Consider the following 23119-nt stretch of genomic DNA (forward strand, 5'->3'; position numbering starts at 1 on the left):
CATCTTGTATTTAGCTGTGACATACTACATCTTTCTCCTAGCTAGCCTTTGAGGATGCTGATACGCTGGCCCCAGTGATCCCACGTTTTTTGCTCTCGATTATGAGAAATCATAAATGATAATTTAAAAAAAGGTTGTTTATTTGTAAAATCAGGAAAAACACACAAGATGCATGCTATATAAGAATGCAAAAACCAAAAGGATGGCACTGACCTTCCATACCAGAGCAATTGTGAAGATTCCACAATCCTCACAAAGAGAGCATGCGCCTGTTGGGTCTCAACTGGCCTATGAGCGACGTTCGATCCCGCCGGCGCCAAAGGTGTCGCGGAGCACGGGGGTCTCCGTGCCTGATCTGAGCTCCACAGATGCCACTTTGAAGGCTTCTCCTGTTAAGCTCAAAGCCTGGCCCGCGATGGGACGTTAGAGCCCGACCTGGAATAGATCCATCCGCGGCAGCCCCAGAAATCTTCACCCTGCGGGATATGTGAGTCATATTTTCATCGCATTATCTTAATTAAGATTCCAAATGTTTATTGATTGTAAACCTCGGAAGAATTGATCATGTAGGAGTCCAGGGGTCACCAACTTTTATTACTGATAAGCGCAAAGGGTGACTAGTTTGAGATGCAGCTCTAAAATGACAACTTATGTAATAACTATGTTATAACTATGTTATCAAGTTATCAAGTTATTAAGTCATGTTTATTTGTATAGCCCTTAATCATAAAGAGTCTCGGAGGGCTGCACAGACCACAGATTATTGCAAACCACAGACTATTATAACACCAACCCCTGATCTAAAACCTACATGAGGGCAAATAATACACAGATATTGTTAATATAAAATTTAAGTTATTCATAAAAGGTTTCATTGTTCATTCATTATTAAGAGGTTTAAGGGTAAAATATCCAACCACTAAAACATCTGCCTTGTATAAGGGCACTGTTATTTACTGGTACACACAGGGTGTCCTAAGAAAACATAGGCACACTTTGACGTTAAATAGCATACCTGTAAACTTCAACCAATTGCCCCTCATATTAATGGTCGGAATTCCCATTATTAAACATGAAAAGACCTTACAAACACAACGCAACTATTTACTCACAGCAAGACGGACTATGCAGAATAGCGCGACAATATTAGCAATCTACGATAACGTCGGATGCTATCATTGATCGAGACGATCTTGATTCAGGACTCAATGGGCAAAAAAAACTCCCACTTTTTTATTTCCCTTACAAAAATTGTTACATGATGTACACAATTAAAATGATTAAAAAACATATAAAGTCCATAGAAAATGTATGATTTGGCAGGTGTTGTTTTTCTATTTCAGTTTTGGTGTAAGAATGGCAGATATTGTGGTTACCTTCATACAAAAAATACATTTTGAAACCATTCCTGGCAATGTGGAAATTATAGCTGAAGTGCAAATAGTTCCACAAGCTTCAGCTTCATTTTCACATTTACAGATTATTTTCAGAGCATTTTTTTGCAAGAGTGTAAGCCTATTGTACACCATTTTTACTCAAAAACCAATAACGATAAAAGTCTATTGGCTATTCAGTGTCAAAGTACACATTTTTGGGGGAAACCCTGGATATTAAATTACAGCATCTTCATAGAAAAGTAGCAGATTTTCTTTGAATACTTTTGTTTTTTTTTTTGTTCTACGTGGACCACAAGTATTGCCCTCTGCGCTAGGATAACCTTTAACAAAAATGTTGCTATATTGTTATATAAGTGCCCAGAATTTTTTTTTTTTTTTTCAACAAATTGAGCAGTTTTGGCCTTGAACAACTATCAATCTGGAAAAAAAGGTAGTATGTCAAAACTGTTTTTTAATGAGAAAATCTGAATACTTTTTAAAAAAAAAAAGCTGAGTCTTTAGGGTGATATACAGTAGAACAGGTGTCACCAACCTTTTTTGAAGCTTAGAGCTACCAGTTTGAAATGCTTTCCTAAAATGTATCATGTTTTTGTTACTATGTGATTACTATGGTATTAATACGCTATTATTATGAGTAAGGTTGAACTAGGCTTAGTCAACCACAAAAACCTCTGCCTTGTATAAGGGCAAAGATGGATTTAGATATAGAAGTCATAGGATCATTTTGTTTTGTGGCTTTTTATAGAGGTAAAAGCACAAAAGAAAACAAAAAATACTTTTATAAAAACACAGCTGTACAATACAATAACCTATGCCCAAAGGAAGAAGGCTCAAGCGGAATTTTCAAAAGGATTTGCAAAAGAATTGATCATGTTTTTAAAGACAATGATCATGTCAATGATTTCTCAAGGCGGTTAAAATTTCCTTGAAAATCACTATGACCTATCACCGGTGAGCTATTTTTAGAACGAATCCTTGGGCTACTGAGGTGATCTTAAGGGGTTACGTGGCGCGCCACGTTGGTAACCGTGATATGTCAGTACGTTTATCATCACGGTTATCAGGATAATTAAATTATTTGTTTTTTCTTTTACTTTAGGTAGGCCGATGTTTATAAAAAAGCCTGCCCAACTATGTCTTAAACTGACCTTGAAATGACATTTTAAATGCTTTCTAGGCACTTCTAGTCGCATGACTTTCCCAAATCTGAAAATGGCAGCCAATCAAGCCACGCAGTTGTTTGCGTTGCTAGTTGTCACCTTGGGATGCACACAAGGCCAAGAATTACCAAGTAAGTTTGTTCTCTTATTTTGTTCCCCCTGCATTTATGAAAAAAAGAAGGAACACGAGCATCAAACACAAGCTTTAAAAATATTGAGCACCGCTCTACCAAATAATGCCCAGGAGATGTCAGTGTTCGTCTTTTACTGAGTCGTTCGCCTTGCAGGCCATGACCAATTGTACCATAATGATCCAGCTTAATGCCAGAAAAACAGTTATATTATTAAAAAAAAAAAATCTTCGGTTATTAAGTGATTGAGGATGCACGCAATAAATGTGTGTGAATTTCCCTACGGGGATGAATGAAGTATCTATCTCTATCTAAATTGTAATGTCTTCTTACTAGGGCTGCAACTAAATTGTTTTGATATTTGATGAATTGGTTGATTATTCTTTTCGATTACTTGATGAATAGGTTTTCTTAAAAGACATTTTTAATTTCCTCCCCTTTATTCAAATATTCAAGTTTTGGACTAACATAAAAAAAATCACAAAAGTGCACAAAACAACAGAATATTCTATAATATAAAACAATTAAAAAATGGTAAATGGTCTGCATTTATATAGCGCTTTTCAAGTCATTGAAGACCTCCCAAAGCGCTTTACAATGTGCTTCACACTTACCCAGTCAAAGTGTTTGTCAGTTAACTTGGAAAACAAAAACTACATACAAATATATTCTATACATACACACGCAAATATGTAAGCTACTCTTTTCCTACCACCTTATCCAAAGATCATATTATAATTTGGATTTTTCATATAAAACAAAAAAAGGCAATACATTTCATTTTATGTGTAGCGATTTCTTTTAACCACAAAAAATATAGAAAATGTAAACCAACTTTTCAATTTTTTAAACAATTTTTGTTTGTTAAATCTTTGATTGTAATAAACAGTATCAATATAAAATGGGTATATAGTATGCTTAAGAATCTGCCTCTTGTGTCATTAATGTTGTTTTTCTTTTTATTTTATTGACTTTTTTTCTATACTTCGGCAGGACTTCTCCTTTGAAAATTGTTAATTTAGTTTCATGATTAAACAGTCAAACACTACGAAGTTTGCAACTTCCATGCCAATTTGGTTTGTAATGATGAAATGCCTAAAAAAATCTTTTTTTTCATATGTAAGATAACTTCTTTATAGAAACCGTCTTGGCGCCCCTGAAGTGGTAGTACTTTCAGCGTCACAATGGAATCGTGTGCACTCTTATTTACATTGATTTAACGTACTTATTGGCTCATAAATCATTTGATACAACAAATGAATGATCTGATTCCTTGCCAACACTTTTAATAATATATTTTACATCGATTTTATCGATTGGTTGTTGTAGCCCTAGTTCTTACCCCCATTGATAGATGCCATCGCTTTCCTTAATTCACTGTTGGGTTATCAGCTAAAACTCTTCCTTTGTTGTGAGGTTTCGATCTGCTGGAGGAGTTCCGTGTGTCCGAGTCGAGAGGAGTGAAGCGGGTGCAAGGCTCAGACCCGGAGGTGGTAGCTTACCGCGTTAACCCCGCAATTCATCTGCAAAAGACCATGAGGTACTTACGGTAAAAATGAATGAAGTGGGTGTATTGACAAGCACATGGCTTTTCAATGCTTACTTTGTTACTATTAAACTAACACAACTTTATAGCACATATTGTCTAAGACAAAATGTTAATGTAGATTTCTGTAATAATTCCTTGTGGCCGTGTGGGTACTCAATAAACTGGAGTATAAACTTACTTCAAAACATTCCAGATTAAAATTAAGATGCACTAATAAAATATCAGCTAGAAGAGAGGTCACCAACCTTTTTGAAGCTGTTAGCTTTTATTTTGTTACTGATATAGCGTGAAAGGCTACCAGTTGATATGCATTTCTTTTGTTACTATGTTATTGTTACGTTACTACCAGGTTGTAATTAATAGAAATGGGTAAAAAAAAAAGGCAACCACCAAAAACATTATGCCCCATCAGAGGACCACTGAGAATTGAACTTGTCATGTAAAGGACGAAGCTCAAATTTGCACAAAATGTAAACTCCACTCAGGGGTAGGCGCAATGGAACCCAGGACCTCTAAACGGTAAGGCACATGTGCTAACCACGCCATCATGCAGCCTCAACAGGGATTGATTATTTTGCATTTATTTAATTACAGAATAAAGACAATTCGATTGAAAAAAAACAACCTCAAATCCATAAACCAAAACTGTGATATACAGCCGTGTTATTTTGAGTTCATTCAAATTCAGGTGCAATTGTCACCATGATAATATCTCACAAATTCATATGATGTAATTAATCATAGGAAATGATCAATATCAACTGATAGACAGATCAAGTCTCAGAAACAAATAGTAAAAAGTAGTATTAAGCCATTCTTATTCCAACTCTGACATGATAAAGGCGATGAAATGGTAAGTCATAAAAGTGAGTACACCCCTCACATTTCTGCTGAGATTTCATAATGTTTAATTGAACATCGCTTTGACACAATAAAAGGTAGCTATCTGACAGTAGGTGAGTGACATCAAATGTGTGTCCTGCAGTGAAGGGTGGCACCACCACCTGAGCCAAATAAATAAAGAGGATATCTTTCCAGTAAGTCATGGCCTTTGTTTACATTTTCACTGGGTAAAAGCTATGTTTCTTCAGTGATGTTCTAGTCAAGTCAAGTCAAGTCATGTTTATTTGTATAGCCCTTAATCACAAAAGAGTCTCAAAGGGCTGCACAGACCACAGATTATTGCAAACCACAGACTATTATGACACCATCCCCTGATCTAAAACCTACATGAGGGCAAATAATACACAGATATTGTCAACGTATAATATAGGTTATTATAGGTTATTCATATGCTATAGAATAGAAGTGTGTTTTAAGCTTGGATTTAAACATTTCCACTGGGGTTGCAGATCGAATTTCAGGGGGAAGAGCATTCCACAGCATCTTTCTATTAAACATTACAATAAAATCTCTGCAGGAATGTGAGGGTTGTACTCATTTTTGTGACATACTGTTTAAAGTAAAATACTGCAGTATCGTGATGTTGACTTTATTGTTACATATCTACTAATAGGGGCACAATGTCATCTGCAGTTTGTCCCAATTTGAAGGGCCCTTGAACACATTCCTGTTCTTCGGCAGTGCCATAATTAATATCTTTAATAGCGGAATTGTTTAGGCGATACCATTTTTCTGTCGAGGAAAACTAGTTAAATTTATGTTGCCGAAAGACTAATAGCAAGACAGACGTAATTGCTTCCTGTTTTTGGTAAAGCTCTACAATCTAAAGTTACGATGTTTACTACGATGGACAAGATTGTTAACTCTGCGGGCATTGAGAAGCTTTGCTTTTATGACTTCAGTGTCATTTTCCTGGCCACATGAGAGAAACTTGATTCATGAGTCCGTAAAGCCAAAGCCTCACACAGGCATGATTTTACAAAGTTGTAGAAATTCCACCGTCGAGGTCAAGCATGAAAGGTTCAGTTTGACTCTCTTAACTCTCCCACTACAGAGACGTGTATCCTGATGGTCTTCCTTCTGACTACTCCGTCATTGCAACCTTTAAGTTGACAAAGGACGTGGTTAAGAAATCATGGGACCTGTGGCAGGTCAGCGCCCCGGACGGTCAAGAACAAGTGGGCCTGCGTTTCCAGGGCGATACCCTCTCTCTAGACTTCTTCTACATCAGCTCCAGCGGTAGCCACATGCTGAGGACCTTCCACAATGTCGGCAAGCTATTCGACGGCGAGTGGCACAAGTTGGCCCTGAGTGTGAAGGGAAGCCAAGTAAAGCTGCTGATAGATTGCGAGGAGGTCAGCGTGGAGTCTATTGACGAGCCCATGCCAGTCATCCGGCAGGGTTACACCTCCATTGTCAAGAGGGCCGCGAGGGACCGAGCTTTCTCAGTATGTGTACATCAAGGTCTTCTTTAGAAACTCCGAGATCTAACAATAATCTGTTCTAAAGCGGGGATTGCAATGTGAAATTGGTGCATGGCGGGGGAAAGAAACCTATGGTAATGCATAGACTTCCTTGCTTTGATTACGCTGTTAATATAAATACATGTCCTAATCGTCTATTGGTAACTTAGCGAAAATAAATTTCATTTACGTTTGGTGTGACGTAACGAGCTGGTCTAGTGGAATAGCATGTGGATGTATAGGGGGTAAAGCAGGAATAGAAAAATGAGACCGATTTTAAAACTTTTACTTTCGAGGATTGTCACGGCTTTGGAATTTCCCCTTGCTTTAATTGTCGCCTTTTTTATAATATTGACAATGGTCAAATGGCTTTAGCCATGCAACTTAGCAAGGGTAGTGATTTGTGTGACTACTAGTTTTGTTTCCATGGTTAATGTTTCTGCTTCCATCTTTAGCAAGCCCTGGAAGCATCTTAAAAAAACACATGAAATTATAAACTGAATGAAGAGAAAAGCATAATGGGAGGTAGTTAATTCAATTGGATATTGGTATTTTCATTGTGCCTGGGCATAAACCAAAGGCAGACCAGCATTTTTATTAAGCGTTAGTGCATATGGCAAGCTACATTTTTAAAACCCAAACTTTAAATTGTGTATGTTTAAAGGCATGCAAAATTATTTTTGGTTTATGTCGTACAGTAAGTAAAACGCCATAAAAAGCGACCAAAAAGCAAACCGCAAATGTAAACATTTGAAGGCAGGGTCCCCGTACCCTAGGGTGTACTGTATTAAAACGGATTTTATAATGGAATAATTCCAACTCGCGCCAGGTGGACCTCCAGCAGATGGATGTGTCCTGTGACCCGGAGAAGGCTTATAATGAAGGCTGCTGTGAACTCTCCAATGTGGTGAGTCCAGAAGCATTCTGCAGCTTTTACCATTGTGCTTTGTAATCACTCTTGTCTTAAACGGGACTTTTTTCGGCATCAGTGTGGAGGATATGCAGAGATCGGTCTGACAGCCGGGAGAGCGTCTTGCAAATGCATGCATGGGCAGCCGGGCATCCAGGGACGTCCGGGGCAACAGGTGAATTTACAACTTAAAGGCGACACTGGTAAGTTGAAGCATGTTCATTTATAATATTTTTATGCAGGGCCACAGGGGTCTTCATGGTAAGGACGGCGATCCAGGCAGACTAGGAAATTGGGTAAGTAGCCTTTTTTTCCCTGCAAAATACACTAAATTTCAACTGACCGATTACAAATCTGTCAAAACAGTGGAACTGTGGAAAATTTGCATAGTAGGATGGGAAAAACACCTGAAGCCAGAAGCACTATGGGATAGTTAAAAGTTCAGGGTCCTCTTTGTAATACGTTTCCCTGGATGTAAATATAAAAGCAGACGTAAAGACAATATGCTTGTCATCCTTTATTCTGAGGTGTAAAATAACAAACTGGAAGATGATCATCGGATTTAGGAGTGTTAATTGTCTTCATTAATGTGCAAAAACAATATGGATATGCTCCCTCATGCTCCGTTTCTCATCCTGGTTGGAATGAATAGAACGCTTACAAGAGGAATACAAAACAGTAGATGCCCATGCCAATACAACTAGCTTCCTTTGACTCAGGGTCCCATCTGTGTTATGTTATTTCAATGATTGACCGTCTAATCACGGCCAAATTTGGGAACATGGATACATAGAGCATTTACCTAATGTCCCTATTTTTACTCCAATACAGTCAAAAATCACAGGTGTATAGTCCGTTGATACGCCCAGACGTGTACTGCTTTGCGAATAAGCAGGAACTAAGGCAGGCATGCTAAAAAAAGGATAATGTTCAATAACAAAACCCAGAAACAAGGTAACTAACATAGAACTGGTCTAAAAAAAACTCCCAGTGTCCAAACAAAAAACAGAAATATTGACACATTAATCTCTGGTGTCGGAGCCTGTTAATGAAATCATATTTCTCATGCCAGTTTTATTGAATCACAATGACCCATGTAAGAGCCAAAATGTTTAAGTGTCATTGACTGTTATTTTTGTTTATTCCATGGGGTGGCACACATTATTTACTATGTGTATAAAGGTAGGAACGTTTGTGTTGTCCGACAGGTATACTGTATGACCCAGAAGGCCAGAAGGTGTTGACCGCTAGTCTATGCTATGCTACTCTAAGCTGGTTTGCCGTCGTTTCATTTGGCTATTTCTGTTGTAATTGGTGTTTAATAGAAGTCAAGAAGAATAAAGATGTATGTGTTCAGTTAACTTGCAGACCGTTCCCAGCGTCATTACTTCAGATCACTTTAAATCAACAATAAGCATCCACGGTCACTTCAGGTAACATCTAGTGCAGGGATGTCAAAATTAATTGCACAAGGGGCCAAAATTCAAAACACACTTAAGGTCGCGGGCCAACCAGGATAAACATTTATTGAACAAACTTAAACTGAATGTTTTTGGAACATAAATATGAATAAAAACAGACAAGCATATTAAATTTAAACCTTAAATCACTTATACAGTATTTATTATTTTGCTGCAAATACAAATATCTTGTTAAATTATACAACTTAGAACTTAACATTAAAATAACATTCAAATTCCTTTGCTCTTATGTCAATGTATATATTTAAAAAAACTTAAATATCCCAAAAGATTTTGCTCTCCTTAATATATCTCCTGTCCAACGTAGAAATGTGAAAATGCTACACGACTACACAAATGATTTAGTAAAAACGTCACAACATTCTGCAAACAGGGAGCCTGATGTGCTTACCTTTGGCGCAGACGGAGTAGGGCGAGCGATGGGAGGCAGTGCTTGCACTTTTTGCATAGCTCCACCGATCCCTCCCGCTCACCCACTCACGGTGTTTTGGCGTATTTACAATTTGTTCCGTGGATTCATCAAAAAGTATCTGAACACTGAACACAGATTATATAGTGAGCTTTTATATAAAGGATTCTTTAGCGTTGTACAGCCAAAACGAGTTTTTTTGTGTGACACCTTGACTGTAAATTGTAGTGAAAACGTGCCCTATATATTTTGAAAAGTACAGCTTTGTAATTCAGCTTTGGTTTGGCTTTGCGTGTATCTGAACAGCATCAATGGCTCGAGTTTTGAACGAGATGGAGAAAATTTGCACGCAATTAAATTTGTCTCTGAGCCATAGGTACTCATAGAAAGAGCCAAATCAGGCTCGCGAACCATAGGTTTCCGACCCCGGTTATATAGTCTAGTATACGTCATATATGAAAGAATAGGTACAGTGACTAAAACGTCAGAATCTGATGTCCAGGGATGAGACGGCGTCGTTCATATTGACGGGTCATTAATAACAATAATGTAAAATGGTCTTGCGGGCTGGATATGATTACACGGCGGGCCGGATGTGGCCCGCGAGCCGGGAGTTTGACACATGTGATCTAGTGCTTCAGCCTAGCTCCACTCGGCGTCTATTTATTTCAGTAGTTTTGTATTGGGCAAAATTCCTTTAACAACCCATCAATAATGAACTATTTTCAGAACTGGTCCGAGAGTTATTTACGGGTTCTTAGGGGGCTACATGGATCATGCAGGCACCACGTTTGTGACCCTTGGTTTAGGGTAATGAATAATAACTTGATTCTCAAGTGAAATATTGCACAGCAATCATTTCCTAGAACATAGATCATGTTTTTGGAGTACGATTCTACAGATTTCACATGGTTCTTCTGAAATGCGTCATCATGGTAGTTTAATATTGGGAACAGTTCTTCAGAGTCTGGCTTGATTCCCTCCTAAATTTTCCCAAGAACACTCCAAACGCAGACGTGAGAGGCAATTGTCCAGGACCCCCTTGAGTCTTTAATGACACCATGTCTGCTTTGGTGGAGTGTGAAGTTTGGCACATCACGCTTACTTTGGCCCATGGACGCACGTTTGAATTCCTGACTCGTTGATGCTGAGCAGACATCAGAAACGTTTTTTTTTTTTTTTATACATTAGGAAAGATAGCCCCGATTCAGCTAAAATGAAAGATAGGTTCAATAAAGGGAAAATAATAAGGAAAGTGGAGTTATAACTTGGATGACAATATAAGCGGGACATTTGGAAGAAACTAAATTTCAACGTAAGAGTTTACTTTTTTAATACATTCTTAAGGAAATTCCTGGACTGCCAGCACAAACTTACAGTATGCAGGCCTACAGAACAAGATTCCAGAGACGTTTATGCCACATTTTCTCGTCCCGAGTGTTCAGCTGGAGGTCATTTGAGAGTAAACATCTGTCTTTTGTAACGCCTTGAAACACAGAGGCCCAACATGTTTATCTCTTTCCCTGTTTGCATTTTGAGGAGGCTCTTTCCTGGCACACACTTAAAACCTACGATGGGTGGTCTTTCTTTAAATTATTTTTTAAGCTAGCGTAGGCTTTGCCAGTGTGTAAATATGTGATAGATCACGTTCTTGTGTTTTCCCATGCTGTCAGCCATCTTTGAGGTTAACCGTTATTAAAATGAGGAGATGTTAAAATAAACAGACAACATAAGGTACCCATGTTTTAAGTTGACCCAGAGAAGCCGTTTTATGTCTGTATTTAAGGTGGTTGGTGTGTCTATAAACAAGTGCTGGGCTGTACTTGCATTTATGATCGAGTGCAGTAGAATGTAGTGTAAATTTTATGAAAATTAAGGTGACTAAAATGTCATCTCAGGGAAAAATGTACTTACCTTCTCTTGCAGAGGAGCCGCTTACGATAATAGATATGTCAGTTTCATTGGTATTGACAAGGTGTGAATTTCCCTACAGGGGATTGTTAAAGTATCTATCTATCTATCTATCTATCATGTTAAAAATGGCTAAAACGGAAGAATATTTTAACGTTTGATCATTCAATGATTATATTTAGATTATTTTATCCATTAATCAATTATTCCGGTGAAATATATCAGATTTGGCTAATTGGGTTAGGGGAAAAAAAAAGACATAACCTTTTAAAAAAACACTGATTAAAACTGGCATACAATTAGGGCGCATAGCATAACATGCTGGAACATAGGCAAGTAAAACTAAATTGTTAACATCTGAGAAAATATTTTAACTTCTCAATACAATTACTTTTCCGTAGATCCCCCAAAATGTATTTGTCTATCATTTTACATTACTTTTTCGACACTGCGTAACGCGTTTTTTGAAAATTATGTTTTTAGAAAAATTAAAATGTTTTTAAATGAAGTTCGATTAACCAGAAGGATGATCAGTATTTTTACCATCGAGCAATAGATAGCATGATATTTGGGCGGCATTAGCTCAGGAGGTAGAGCGTTCGTAGAGGCCCCCGAAAGCAGGTAGTTGCCTTGCGTGGCTGATGCTGCAGTTAGTTAGTGTAAAAGGGAGAAGTGTGAAGCACATTGTAAAGCGCTTTGGGAGGCCTTCATTGACTTGAAAAGTGCTATATAAATGCAGAGCATTTACATTTACTCTTATGGAGCAAAATTATGAAACAATAAATTGATTATAAAAATAGTATTTGATTTGATACACTATTAGTCAAGTCAGGTGACATTTATTTATATAGCCCTTGATAACAAAATGTCTCAAAGGACTGCACAGGATTACAATTACACAATTGCACAATTACCTGATCTTAAACCAGCATGCGGGCAAGGTGTCTATTGGTTGAAGAATTTTTGGATCTCTTCATCAACATTTACATTACTTGATTTTAATATGTCTAGACCGATGATATGGTATGTTTCATGTGAGCTAGATTTAACCTTAGTTAACCTACTAAACCAATAAATGAAAATGATTCCAGAATCAAGTGCAAAAGCTCTGTCATCCTGAAAGAATTCATATTCTGTAGTTAATTATAGATTTACTGTTTAAAGACGGCTCCATTCTTTTCTGCTCCCTCAAAGTATCACAAGACACACAGGCTGTGTGTTCAATGTATTTATCATATATTAAATATATATTAAATTATTTGTACATCACTATGGGAATCATGATTTAGGGCCTTCTCCTAATGTCTCAAGACCTTGATTTCACAAGCCATGCATTATGTGAGAATGTAAGTGTGTCATGAAGTCCCTGTCGCAAATTTGAGTGTCGTTTTTGTTGTTTTGGATTGAATAAGGCCCAAGGAAAAGGGCCTTCCTTTTTCTACAATTGCTAGGTTTTCACCTATATTTGTGCGACGATTCCAAGAAAGAAATGTAAAAAAACATTGACACATTTTTTTCTTATGTTTTGTAATAAAAATGATCACTGAATCTGATTCCATTGCCAAATACCCACGAAAAAAACAACTGCTTTTTTAGATTAATCATTCAGTCAGTCAATGGACTGTATTAAGTAGCGGTTGTCTCTGAAGTCTTCGTATAATGGACTTAATTATTAGTCACTACAAACTTGTTTTGCAGGGCATCAGAGGAAACACGGGAGACTATGGCAACGTGGGTGAGCCAGGCCCTAAGGTAAGTTCTGTCCTCGCACCCCTATTGAGTTACATTTCCGTTTGATTTTTGGCAGTAGTTAATGATAGATCACATGCATCATCCTCAGGGCGAGATGGGAAGCAAAGGCGAGAAAGGAATGAGAGGTCTCTGGGGCCCTGCGGTAAAGCCATTACTTGTCACAACAGCTTTTCCACTAATACAATGTCACAATGCAACTCACTGTGATGTCTCTACAGGGGCAGCGAGGTCAGAAGGGGCTGAAGGGATTGAAAGGAGCAGGAGGTTTCAAGGTTAATTCAAGCAATTGAAAATGATTCATATTGCAGTTTCCTTAGACTTCTAATCCGTATGATGGCACTTTGTTGTTAAAGGGTGTCCGAGGACCTGCCGGAGACATCGGAAATACTGGAGGGCATGGCCCTGCTGTGAGTTTACCTGCCATCTTATTTTGCAATTCTGGTCATGAAATTAAATAACTTTCAAATTTATCAGTTCAAGCTCCAGTATACAAATATTTTTGATAGTTTGCAATTCATATTATAATTTTGTACCGCTAGGGCACAAAAGGCGAAAGAGGATATGAAGGGATTGCTGGGTTTCAAGGAGTAAAGGTATCAATAGTTTCTCTTCACCAGAATTTTCAAGATGCCTCTTTCTGTTGTTATAATTGTATCACAATATTTGTAGGGTGAGAAGGGGAACACCGGTCCAGATGGGAACCCTGGGCCTCGAGGACAGCAGGTGCGATAGGTTTGGTTTAGCTTTAGCTATGGCATGGTTCAAATACAACTTATGATTGATCTTCTAGACTTTGAAACTGTTATGATTAGCGGTGGACCAAAATGCAGTAAAAATGTTCATATTTAACAACAAAACACTCAACAAAGTAACACACAAACGCTCAAAAACAACAATAAACCTGTCACAACCAAACACCTGCCCCCATTACAACCCAATTAGGGGCCCTCTGGTGGACAGAAGCACCAGACCCTAACAGGTTGCTACCTGATAATAAGTATAAACCGTTGCAGTTATCAGAAAGCCTGTTGTTTAAGTAAAACTAGTATTTGTCATTCTGTAGTAATTCATAATTTTTAAAAACACAGGATAGCAGTATGTGTGTTGCATATATAGAAATACAGCCCCAGTTAAACTACCTTAGATATTAATATGCTAAAATAAGGCATGTTCTGAAACTGTAAACCAAGACGTCTTGCCTAAAAAATACTCAGTAGTTACAATTTGTCCAAAACGTTAGTTGAGTAAATGTAGCAGAGTAGACTACTCATTACTACACATTTCAATAAAATACCTGTGTGCTTGGTAATTCATCAAAATACACAAGCAGTAGTCTTAGCCACCAGCTACGCTAACTTAAGTGATGTGTTGCTAACTGTCAAAGAAATGATTATAATTCTTACTTTAAAAATGTGTTGTAATGATTAACATAAGCAGTACATCTTCTTAATTAAATACTTTATTCGTCAACAACTACGATAATAGTAAAATATGCTAATGGTCAACAGGGAATTGTTGGTGATCCTGGAGAGAGAGGGACTGATGGACAGAAGGGGCAACCTGTATGTATACCACACACGATTGCACTGATAGATGTCACATTGAAGGCTAAATACAGTTATAATCTATGTATTGTTTGACTTAGGGAATCACAGGACGTCAGGGCAGAAATGGCATCATCGGACAAAAGGTGACAACTGCTTCAAAAACGTCATCTATGCTACAAAACACGATTTACTTTATAATAATGAATCAAAGTCACTTTTCCTTAGGGCATTGTTGGAGATCCTGGAATACCGGGTAGAGATGGGGATCCTGGAATAGAGGTATTAAAGCGAATGAGAAGTTGATAATTATCACTCGTTTTTTATGCATCTTTTAAAATAATATTTGTAATAAAAGATCAATTTGCAGCAGAGAAATTTATTTCGTGTCACTTCTCTAGGCCTATCAAGGACCACAAGGTCACCGTGGAAGACTAGGCCAAGTTGGCTCAACGGTAAAACCAATATTCTTAGGAATGGTCAATATATTGCAAAAGGTTTAGATGCTTCATTTGTTGAGCCTGTCTTAACAGGGCGAGAAAGGAAGCATTGGAGTGGCGGGAGAGATGGGCCCTCAAGGTCGAACTGTAAGTTGTACCTACTGACGGAAGTAATTTGTTTTTTACCACGATTAGGGGAATAAATGGAAGCAGAATGAGGCAGTCTCTTTGGTTGTTTAAATAAATGTTTTATTCCCGAGGGTTTAAGAGGTTACAAAGGCTCTGCAGGGAAACCAGGAAGACCAGGATTTATTGGGCCACCAGGGCCTAATGTAAGTTTAGAATTAACTGAAAATGCTTGTTTATTTAGTAAACAGCAAGTAAACTATGATATGTCTTTGCAGGGGCATGTGGGAGTGGCCGGAAGACAAGGAAGCAAGGTATTGTCATCAATATGATTCCGGAAATCTGATGTGTTGAAATAGAAGAAGCAGATGTTTCATGTGTAAAGAGGGAGGGTTTAGGAAAATACAATATAATCCATGATATAAACTTTATTAATGTCTTAAAGTAATCATTTTTCACAGCATGAAATATCTGCCCCCCTTCCTTCCTTGTACAGGGTGACACAGGAATCCCGGGAATTCAAGGAATCAAAGGCGATCCGGTAAATATACCATCTTATATTTGTTTCTCTTCCTTTTTATGTTGCTCATGTCTCTCTTTGTTGTCTTTAAAGGCACTAAAAGGTGTGAAAGGACCAAAAGGAAGGGTGAGGTGACTTAGTTATTAACCCACGCTTTTCGGAAATGTTTTGATCTAAAGTAGGTATTTTAACGTAGGTTGGAGACAGAGGGCAGCCAGGCCCTCAGGGAGGACGGGGCAGGCGTGGACCAGCAGGACCGAGTGGACGCTCGGGTCCTGTGGGAACCAAAGGTGTGCGAGGTGAAGGAGGACCAGATGGATTTCAGGGGCCCCCAGGTCCCCCAGTAAGTTTTTAATTATGTTAAATTACGGAATTGCCGTATTTTTTTTACACTATAAGGCGCATCCCCCCCAAATCGTCTTTGGTCAGATTTTTCACACATAAGGTGCACAGGACCGTAAGACGTAGGAACTTGAGACTACAGTAAGAGCTACCGTGTTTATTCAGGTACACTTACGGCAAGTAATAGCGTATAATAGAGCAATGATTAATCAATATCAATAAATTATAATTGCAAAATATTGTTTGCAACGCCAATCGAACACAGATCGTTGAGGTGGGGGGGGATTTTTTAAGGGTTATTGTTCTATCTTCTTTATTCATTATCCATTATCGGTCAGTTCATAATACGCTACAAAGCCTAGGAGCCGGGACTCTTACTCTCAGCCAAAAGGCCAAGCTAAGGTCCTAGCCTTAAAGCCTTGCTGTGATCATTGCGAATGCACCGTTCCCGGAGGTACTGCAATACCGGGCCGATGCGTGGAGTGGACAGAGCAAGCTCTTATTCCATCTCTGGATTGCAAAAGTCAATGATCATGGTTGCGATGGGCTACGGGCACAGACAATTTAACACTAAACTACCAGTGGTACAGATGACATTTGAAAAGGCATTAGTTTATCTCATCATCACACTATGTTTACTCACGGTGCCAGAAAAACTTATTTGCATATTGCATTTGGATAGGTTGAACTGTCACTCCACTTCTTTATATGTGCGCAAATAACCTCTCAGTTTAATATGTGTATGTACGTAAAAGAGCTTGTATAGTATTTTGTTGAAATACATTCTGTTTTGGGTTTCTGTCTTTCTCAAAGTTATTGACGTAAAGAAGTGGAAACCGTTTCCCCTATCAGAATGCACTATGAAAAATCAGTGTTTCTGGCACTGTGAGTGAGAATAGTGTGATAATGAGAAAATATTTGATGCTTTTTTGTATCTGAGCTGTCTAGTGATAAAATGTCAGTGCCCTCATGGCCATAACCCGGGTTAGAATCCCATACAATTTAAAACGTTTTAGGCCAGCGATGATTATCAATTGATCAATCATTGCTCGTAGTTTAAAATGTTGTGTAGTAATGCACACCTAAAATAATGTATGAATTTCCAATCTTATCTACCATGTTCTCCAGTATATAAGGCGCTTCAGGCTATAAGGCGTTTTTTAAAACTTTAGATATTTGGGGGTTTTGTGTGTGCCTAATCGTCCAGAAAATATGGTATACTTGATGTAATCTGCAAAATTTGCTCAGTTGGCTCACCCACGTCATTACTAGTCTGGTTGAAAATATTGTGGTCAGAAACAATTTATCAACATTTTCTCTCTAGTCAACACTTATCCTAGCATGAGGTCTCATCAATCAGCACATTCATAAATCCATAATGAGTCAGGGGAAATCCCATTGGCCTTGTTTTTCCCGGGTTTCCTCTGAAACACTACCATGGCTCTGGCGTGCTTCGTGCTGGAATATTCATCGGCCATGTTACACATTCGGGCTGAGCTAGTGAAATGGGCGCTAACGACTTGTTATGCAGGGCCCGACTCTGCCGGCTCAACACGTGATCGAAGTTTGCAAGAAAGTCGTTCTGGAGCAGATGTCCACCTTTGCCAATTCAATCAAGAGGACGTGTGCCGCCGTGTGTCCTCTCTACGGGGACGTTCCCATGGGGGCCCCGGGCCCACCTGGGAATCAAGGCCCGCCCGGACCTCCTGTAAGTTTCTTTTGTATCATTTCTTGAGCTAAACACACTTCTCAATATCTATACATTGTTCGCTCCGTTGCCTCGCATTGCAAATGTCTGGAGTAGGTCAGCTGTGGTGGACGGCGGAAAAAGGAAACCTTGCAAATTTCCACATCGACGTGAGGACAAATAATCGAGCAGTGGTCTCCTGGTATGCGTTGAATGTTTTTTGGAGAGATTCAACTGCCGTCAAATCCTTTCCATATTGTTACGAAGCTTGGAGGTCATATACATGACATAGCACTTAGTACTTGTATCAGAGCCAATTCAAAACAAAAAAGAATATATTTACTATGTAATTCACTCTTCTTTTTCCTCGCCTTATCGCTGATTAATTAGAGGTTGGCTCCTATACAGACACACATGTGACTGTGTACAGTAAATGATGGATTGATAGTTTTACCCAACCGATGTGTTGCAAAACCTGTCGTTGGGAGTCATTCGGTGACCAAACCCCTCAATTCCAACCCCTAATGCAGACCGCCAAGCAGCAAGGCAACGGGTACCAATGTTGTAAGTCTTAAGCATGATTCGGTCGAGGCGTGAACCAGCAACTATAGTTTGATATATCTAGTTTATTTTGAATATAATTCAAACGATTCTATATGATTTACAATGGTTAGCAATTCATGTTACGTATTCATCAAATAAACGGATATCCATTCGTGACGAACTGAGATGTCAGCCATGATTTGAACTGATTTCTTTAGTACCAAGTCTGTCAATTTTCAAAATGTATCTCACCATTACTCATTAATGGTCAGTCAGTCTTGATGGATGTAGACTACTGGGCCATTTTTTTGTCCAGGCAGAAAAGATCTGGAACCCCAAGTCTACAATTTTTTTAAGATGGGAGCTACTTTCTTGTTTTTGATTAGCACAAAGGGCCACTATTTTTATATGAATTTCTAAAATACAAACGCATGTTATTACTATGCTTTAACTATGTTAGTACCAAGCTGTAAATATTAAATTAGTGTTTAAATATAAGCTAAAACAACCATCTGCCTTGTAGAAGGACACATAAGTGCCACGTTCACTATGTTGTTATCAATGACAATAAGGATTATTCAATATAAATTATCGGCCGATTTTAAGAATAATTTAGGTAGAACTGATCATGAATTTGAGCAATCAAGTCACCATATTGGTCTATATCTTATTTGGTCATAGAGTGCTTTAAGCCAAGTTTTAGTAGTTTTTGTGGCGAGTGCCCAGTCGTGTCGCAGGTGGATGCAACAATGGTACAACTAAAGGCAAGCAGCCAAGAGGGGCTTTTGGCAAAAATAACACATGGAGAGCTAACGGGGTCTAACCTGGACCGATCAACGAAAGGCATTTGTAGCCTTGACGGAAAAGTCTGAGGCTGGCCGGCCCAAAAAAAGCAGCGAGTAGCCAGGTTAACCAACAAGAAAAAGCGGCTCAAGTGACAAACCCAGACCGGTTCGGAATAAACAAATGGACACGGCAGACTAGCAGGCTGCTAACTGGGGCAAGAGACACACAGGGCCCCATTAATCAGTTTATTAGTATCATACAATGCAGACAGAATCAGCTCTTATGTGAGCTGAATGGGTGGAAGAAGCAAATAAGTTTAGAGAACCTGATGTATAAAAGATGAATGTTATATTTTTTCTTTTATTGTCAGGGCGATCCTGGAAGAGACGGTGATACTGGGGAAGTTGGCCTGCCAGGATTTTATGGTGAAGCCGGAGATTCGGGCCAGCAAGGAGGGCCAGGTGTGGAAAAAGAAAGCAGACAGATTGCACCCATGGCGCTGGATAGAACCATTATGTCCCAACGTGAACTGGATCAAAACAAGCACCTGGGGCATTGGCTAATGGGACACCTTACTGATAGGCCAATGAAACTTTAAAATATTTACAAGGTGTTATTTAATCATGATCCCATTCAGACTTTAATCAACAGGACTTTTCCGGGCTAATTACATTATTTTGGTTAGTCTGCTGTATTCTGAGTAATCCCTAGCAAGGCCGGAATTAGGGTCTGGCCTAAAATATTAATCATTACAAATAGGTCTGGCTTCTCTCCTTTTTTTAAATTATACACCCATCATTGTTCATCTTTGTCTCACTGCTTCTCTCTCAAAGTCGCGCTAGATTCTTAAGGACCTACAGCTGCATTGGTTTAAGCCTCACTTTTCAACACTTACGTCATTTCGACGGGCTTTAAACTTTTACCACAAACTCTGCAGTATAAGATAGAAAATTTTCAATTAAGATAACCTCTGCAGACACAGAAATATAAAGTGTGTAAATGTCTACACAGTCTTGTTTAACTCAGATTTTGTTACAAAAGAAAAGCTTAAAATCGTTATTGTAAACCACCTCTTCTCCTCCCAAGTCCTCACAATCACAATATGAAATTTCGGTTTTATTTCATGCTCGGTCCTGCAAATGGTCTGGTTCGGGCTGGGTCAGGCCTTAATGCCGAGCTGGATTTTTTTAGGCCCGATCAAACCTTTGATCTATATGTGTGGGGGGGTCAATGTGCACAGGTGAGAGAGGAGAACAAGGTGATAAAGGAGCCAAAGGTCATGGCATACCTGGATTCACAGGAGAGCAAGGAATCATGGGTAAAAATCTTACTAGATTGCTTTCTCACCAGTCCAAGAATATATATCATACATACAGTACAATTAAAAATGTAAATCAAATTTCGGGTCAATCACAGGTCAACGTGGAAGGCCCGGACGGGTTTTTAACGGCCAACCCGGAAAGCCGGGCGAGCGGGGACAAACGGGCCTGCCGGGACTCAGGGGCCACGCAGGTCTCAGGGGCCCCCCGGGTGTTTGCCTCACCACTGGCTGTGCTCTTCTCACTTCTACGAGTCCAGCACCTCAAGTTGCTCGTCAGAGTTCACAGAGAAGGTTGAGGAACCGTCAGTAATGGAAAAGAGCCCAGGTGGACAGTGGAGTATTCAAAGGACTTTTGGATTAAGTGTCATGTTAATATATGTTTTCAGCCATATGACTAGATGATTTTAATGTAAATAATCTTCGTAACCGAGGCTCCAATTTTTTTTTAACTATATGAAGTCTGCCCATCAAAACGAAATTATAATGTAAGTATAAAACACAGTCTTTGTTTTTATTGAAAATATTTCACAATCTGACTGTTTAAAATCATATTTCCCCTCTTCTCCCTCTCCCTAACATCATGTTTTCTTATCCAAAAAGGAAAAAAGTGTGTACCAACAAGACTTTCCGTCCCGTCTCCCTCTGTTGGTCATTATTTTTATGTTTCTTGGACAGGTAGTGCCTAATAAGTCATTTTTTTTTCCTCTGTACTTTTGCAAGCGCAAATACTATAAAGATCCATTCCAGTGTTTATAATAAAAACAAACAAAAAATGTTTTGACCATGATGATCAGACTGATATTTATCTACCAAGCAATGAGCTCTGGAGCTCAATTGACACCTACAAACATTGTTGGCAAAATATACACCAGACCACTAGGATATGGCACACTTATTTTCACTTGACATTGTCAAATAAGATGCTTTACAGCCCCATCTTTGCAACATTCTGCCCACTATCTGACATCAACAAGTTATTTCGCGTGTCCAAAAACGTATAAAATTCAAGCATTTTGTGCATATGTAGAGTTACATCTTTAAGATGCGCTGTTGCTAATGGTCAACGTAACTTGAAATGCTGGGCTTCTATTGATTTGCTTCAAAGCATCATGAAAATGCCTATATGTTGTTAGGAGAACTCCCTCCCACTACTTCAAAATCTTGTTTGCTTTCATTCTCAAGACAATGTGAATCGAGGATATAATACCATACTTTTTGTAAGGTATTTAATTGCAATAGGTGCCAAGATTTGCAGTGATGCTCAAGAGAGAAGTAAAAATATGGTAACAATAGAAACAAAGCAATTATCAAGAAATACGAAGAAGGCAGACTCATCAGTACCTTTGTAAAGCTGGCAAGGCCAAATCAAACTGATCGGGACTATTATTACAATAAAGAGGCCATTAAGCAAGGAAATCTTCCGAATGCATGCCAATCCTCGCAAGTGGAAAGTTTAAAATCAGTATAATATCTAATCTACCGTTGCCGTCTCTTACCACATTTGCATCCACCTGCTGCTCCACTTGACCAAATCAAAGACAACAAAGGTTAGTAAAAAATGTCTTTACATATATATTAATTTAGAACGATGTTTAATCATTTGCATATCTATTACACATAAGTATTACTTACGATAAAGTACTTTGTTAATTCAATAATTTTATCTGGGTTACCAGGGATTCCAAACGTATTAGCTACGCATTACCATCGGTTTCTGTCCCCTGGCAATTTTAACTTTGCGATCCCCATCTCACATATCAATATTAATGTTGTATCCCGGTGTTTACCTTATGTAAGGTTGGATATTTTATAAAAGTTGTGATCAAAATTAACTTGAAATTGCTATCTTTGTCAGGATTAAGTGTAACTAAAATACTCTGAGCTTGTTCCCAACATTAGTTTTCTCTAAAAGCAAATTTATGGAAAAATTGTGCTACATTAATCTCGCTCCTGAACCATAAAAACCCTAAAGGCACCAGTAGTTTTTAAGTCTGTAAAGCAAACACAGAGCACCTGTGCTCCAACTGTTCACAAATGTTTTCTAATAAAACTTTAACATCACAGTGAAGTCTTGCCAAAATAATTTCATCAGAAAGGTCCACTTCTAGTAATTCAATAAATTATTACTCTTCTCACCGTTTTTTTTCCCTTATTTCTGTGGTCTTCTTAGTGCGTCAGAAATCTCCCCCCCAGGAAATTTGGAAGTTAGCATGAGTCATTTGATTTCACACTGTTTCGTTTGACTGAACTGGCAATGGCGTGAATTTAGCTGTCACCAATACAGTAAATAATGTATATCATTTTTAGAAGCTGCAGCAGACTGTAATTATACTAACTGAAACAATTCTCCGTTTTGAGAACGTTCCAAACCGTAGCGACCGTAGCATTAGGTTCTAAAATTTGGCAAAAGGACCAGGAGGAAAAATAAAGATTGATTTGATTTTAAGTATCTGCCGATACAGTGTTTTAATCTGATACATGTCATGAAGTTGTTTTTGAAACATTAAGAATTAAAGACAAATTATATACATCTCTTTTTTAAGCATTGAAGAATTTGATCAAATGTGTTGAAAAACTCGAAATGCTTGACATTTGATTTATTTGGTGTTTTTCTAGATAGACAAAATTCCATAGTTGCCAACGTCTGGACTTGGCAGCAGTTTTTTCCTGCTTTGGCACAAAAAGAAATACCTTTACTTTTAGCTGACAACTGTGTTTGCGTATGAAAGATTAATTGTTTTCCC

The 23119-nt window shown here is 38.4% G+C and overlaps 1 protein-coding gene, 1 long non-coding RNA gene and 1 pseudogene across 2 annotated transcripts in view; 1 reads left to right on the forward strand and 2 right to left on the reverse strand.

The window, feature by feature from the left end:
• The first annotated feature begins 410 nt into the window (after positions 1-410).
• LOC148354169 (uncharacterized) lies at positions 411-20993 on the forward strand. Its single transcript, XM_088351959.1, has 27 exons — positions 411-487; positions 2575-2688; positions 4105-4228; positions 6195-6588; positions 7433-7510; positions 7593-7688; positions 7756-7809; positions 13013-13066; positions 13155-13208; positions 13285-13338; positions 13420-13473; positions 13606-13659; positions 13736-13789; positions 14575-14628; positions 14712-14756; positions 14839-14892; positions 15012-15065; positions 15144-15197; positions 15311-15382; positions 15455-15490; positions 15673-15717; positions 15790-15822; positions 15893-16039; positions 17570-17746; positions 19425-19515; positions 20295-20372; positions 20471-20993. Exons 2-27 carry the CDS (start codon positions 2589-2591, stop codon positions 20683-20685), a joined length of 2325 nt encoding a protein of 774 aa, XP_088208085.1. The 5' UTR covers positions 411-487; positions 2575-2588; the 3' UTR covers positions 20686-20993.
• Positions 4045-23119, reverse strand: part of LOC148354170 (uncharacterized) — an 82048-nt gene continuing 62973 nt past the window's right edge. Inside the window, exon 4 of the long non-coding RNA XR_015852570.1 lies at positions 4045-4211. This is a non-coding gene — a long non-coding RNA (uncharacterized LOC148354170). The remainder of the gene's footprint in view (positions 4212-23119) is intronic.
• LOC148354171 (U2 spliceosomal RNA) lies at positions 16478-16567 on the reverse strand (annotated as a pseudogene).

The sequence above is a fragment of the Urocampus carinirostris genome, chromosome 13, assembly GCF_059441175.1.
Source record: "Urocampus carinirostris isolate Australia breed hairy pipefish chromosome 13, RoL_Ucar_1.0, whole genome shotgun sequence".
Taxonomy (NCBI): domain Eukaryota; kingdom Metazoa; phylum Chordata; class Actinopteri; order Syngnathiformes; family Syngnathidae; genus Urocampus; species Urocampus carinirostris.

What these genes read in the sequence shown, in the direction of transcription:
- LOC148354169 (XM_088351959.1), top strand. Translation starts at nt 2,589, where the DNA reads ATGACTTTCCCAAATCTGAAAATGGCAGCCAATCAAGCCACGCAGTTG. An exon ending in CGAGGGACCGAGCTTTCTCA is followed by an intron (nt 6,589 to 7,432) that starts GTATGTGTACAT and finishes AACTCGCGCCAG; the next exon opens with GTGGACCTCCAGCAGATGGA. An exon ending in TGGGTGAGCCAGGCCCTAAG is followed by an intron (nt 13,067 to 13,154) that starts GTAAGTTCTGTC and finishes CATCATCCTCAG; the next exon opens with GGCGAGATGGGAAGCAAAGG.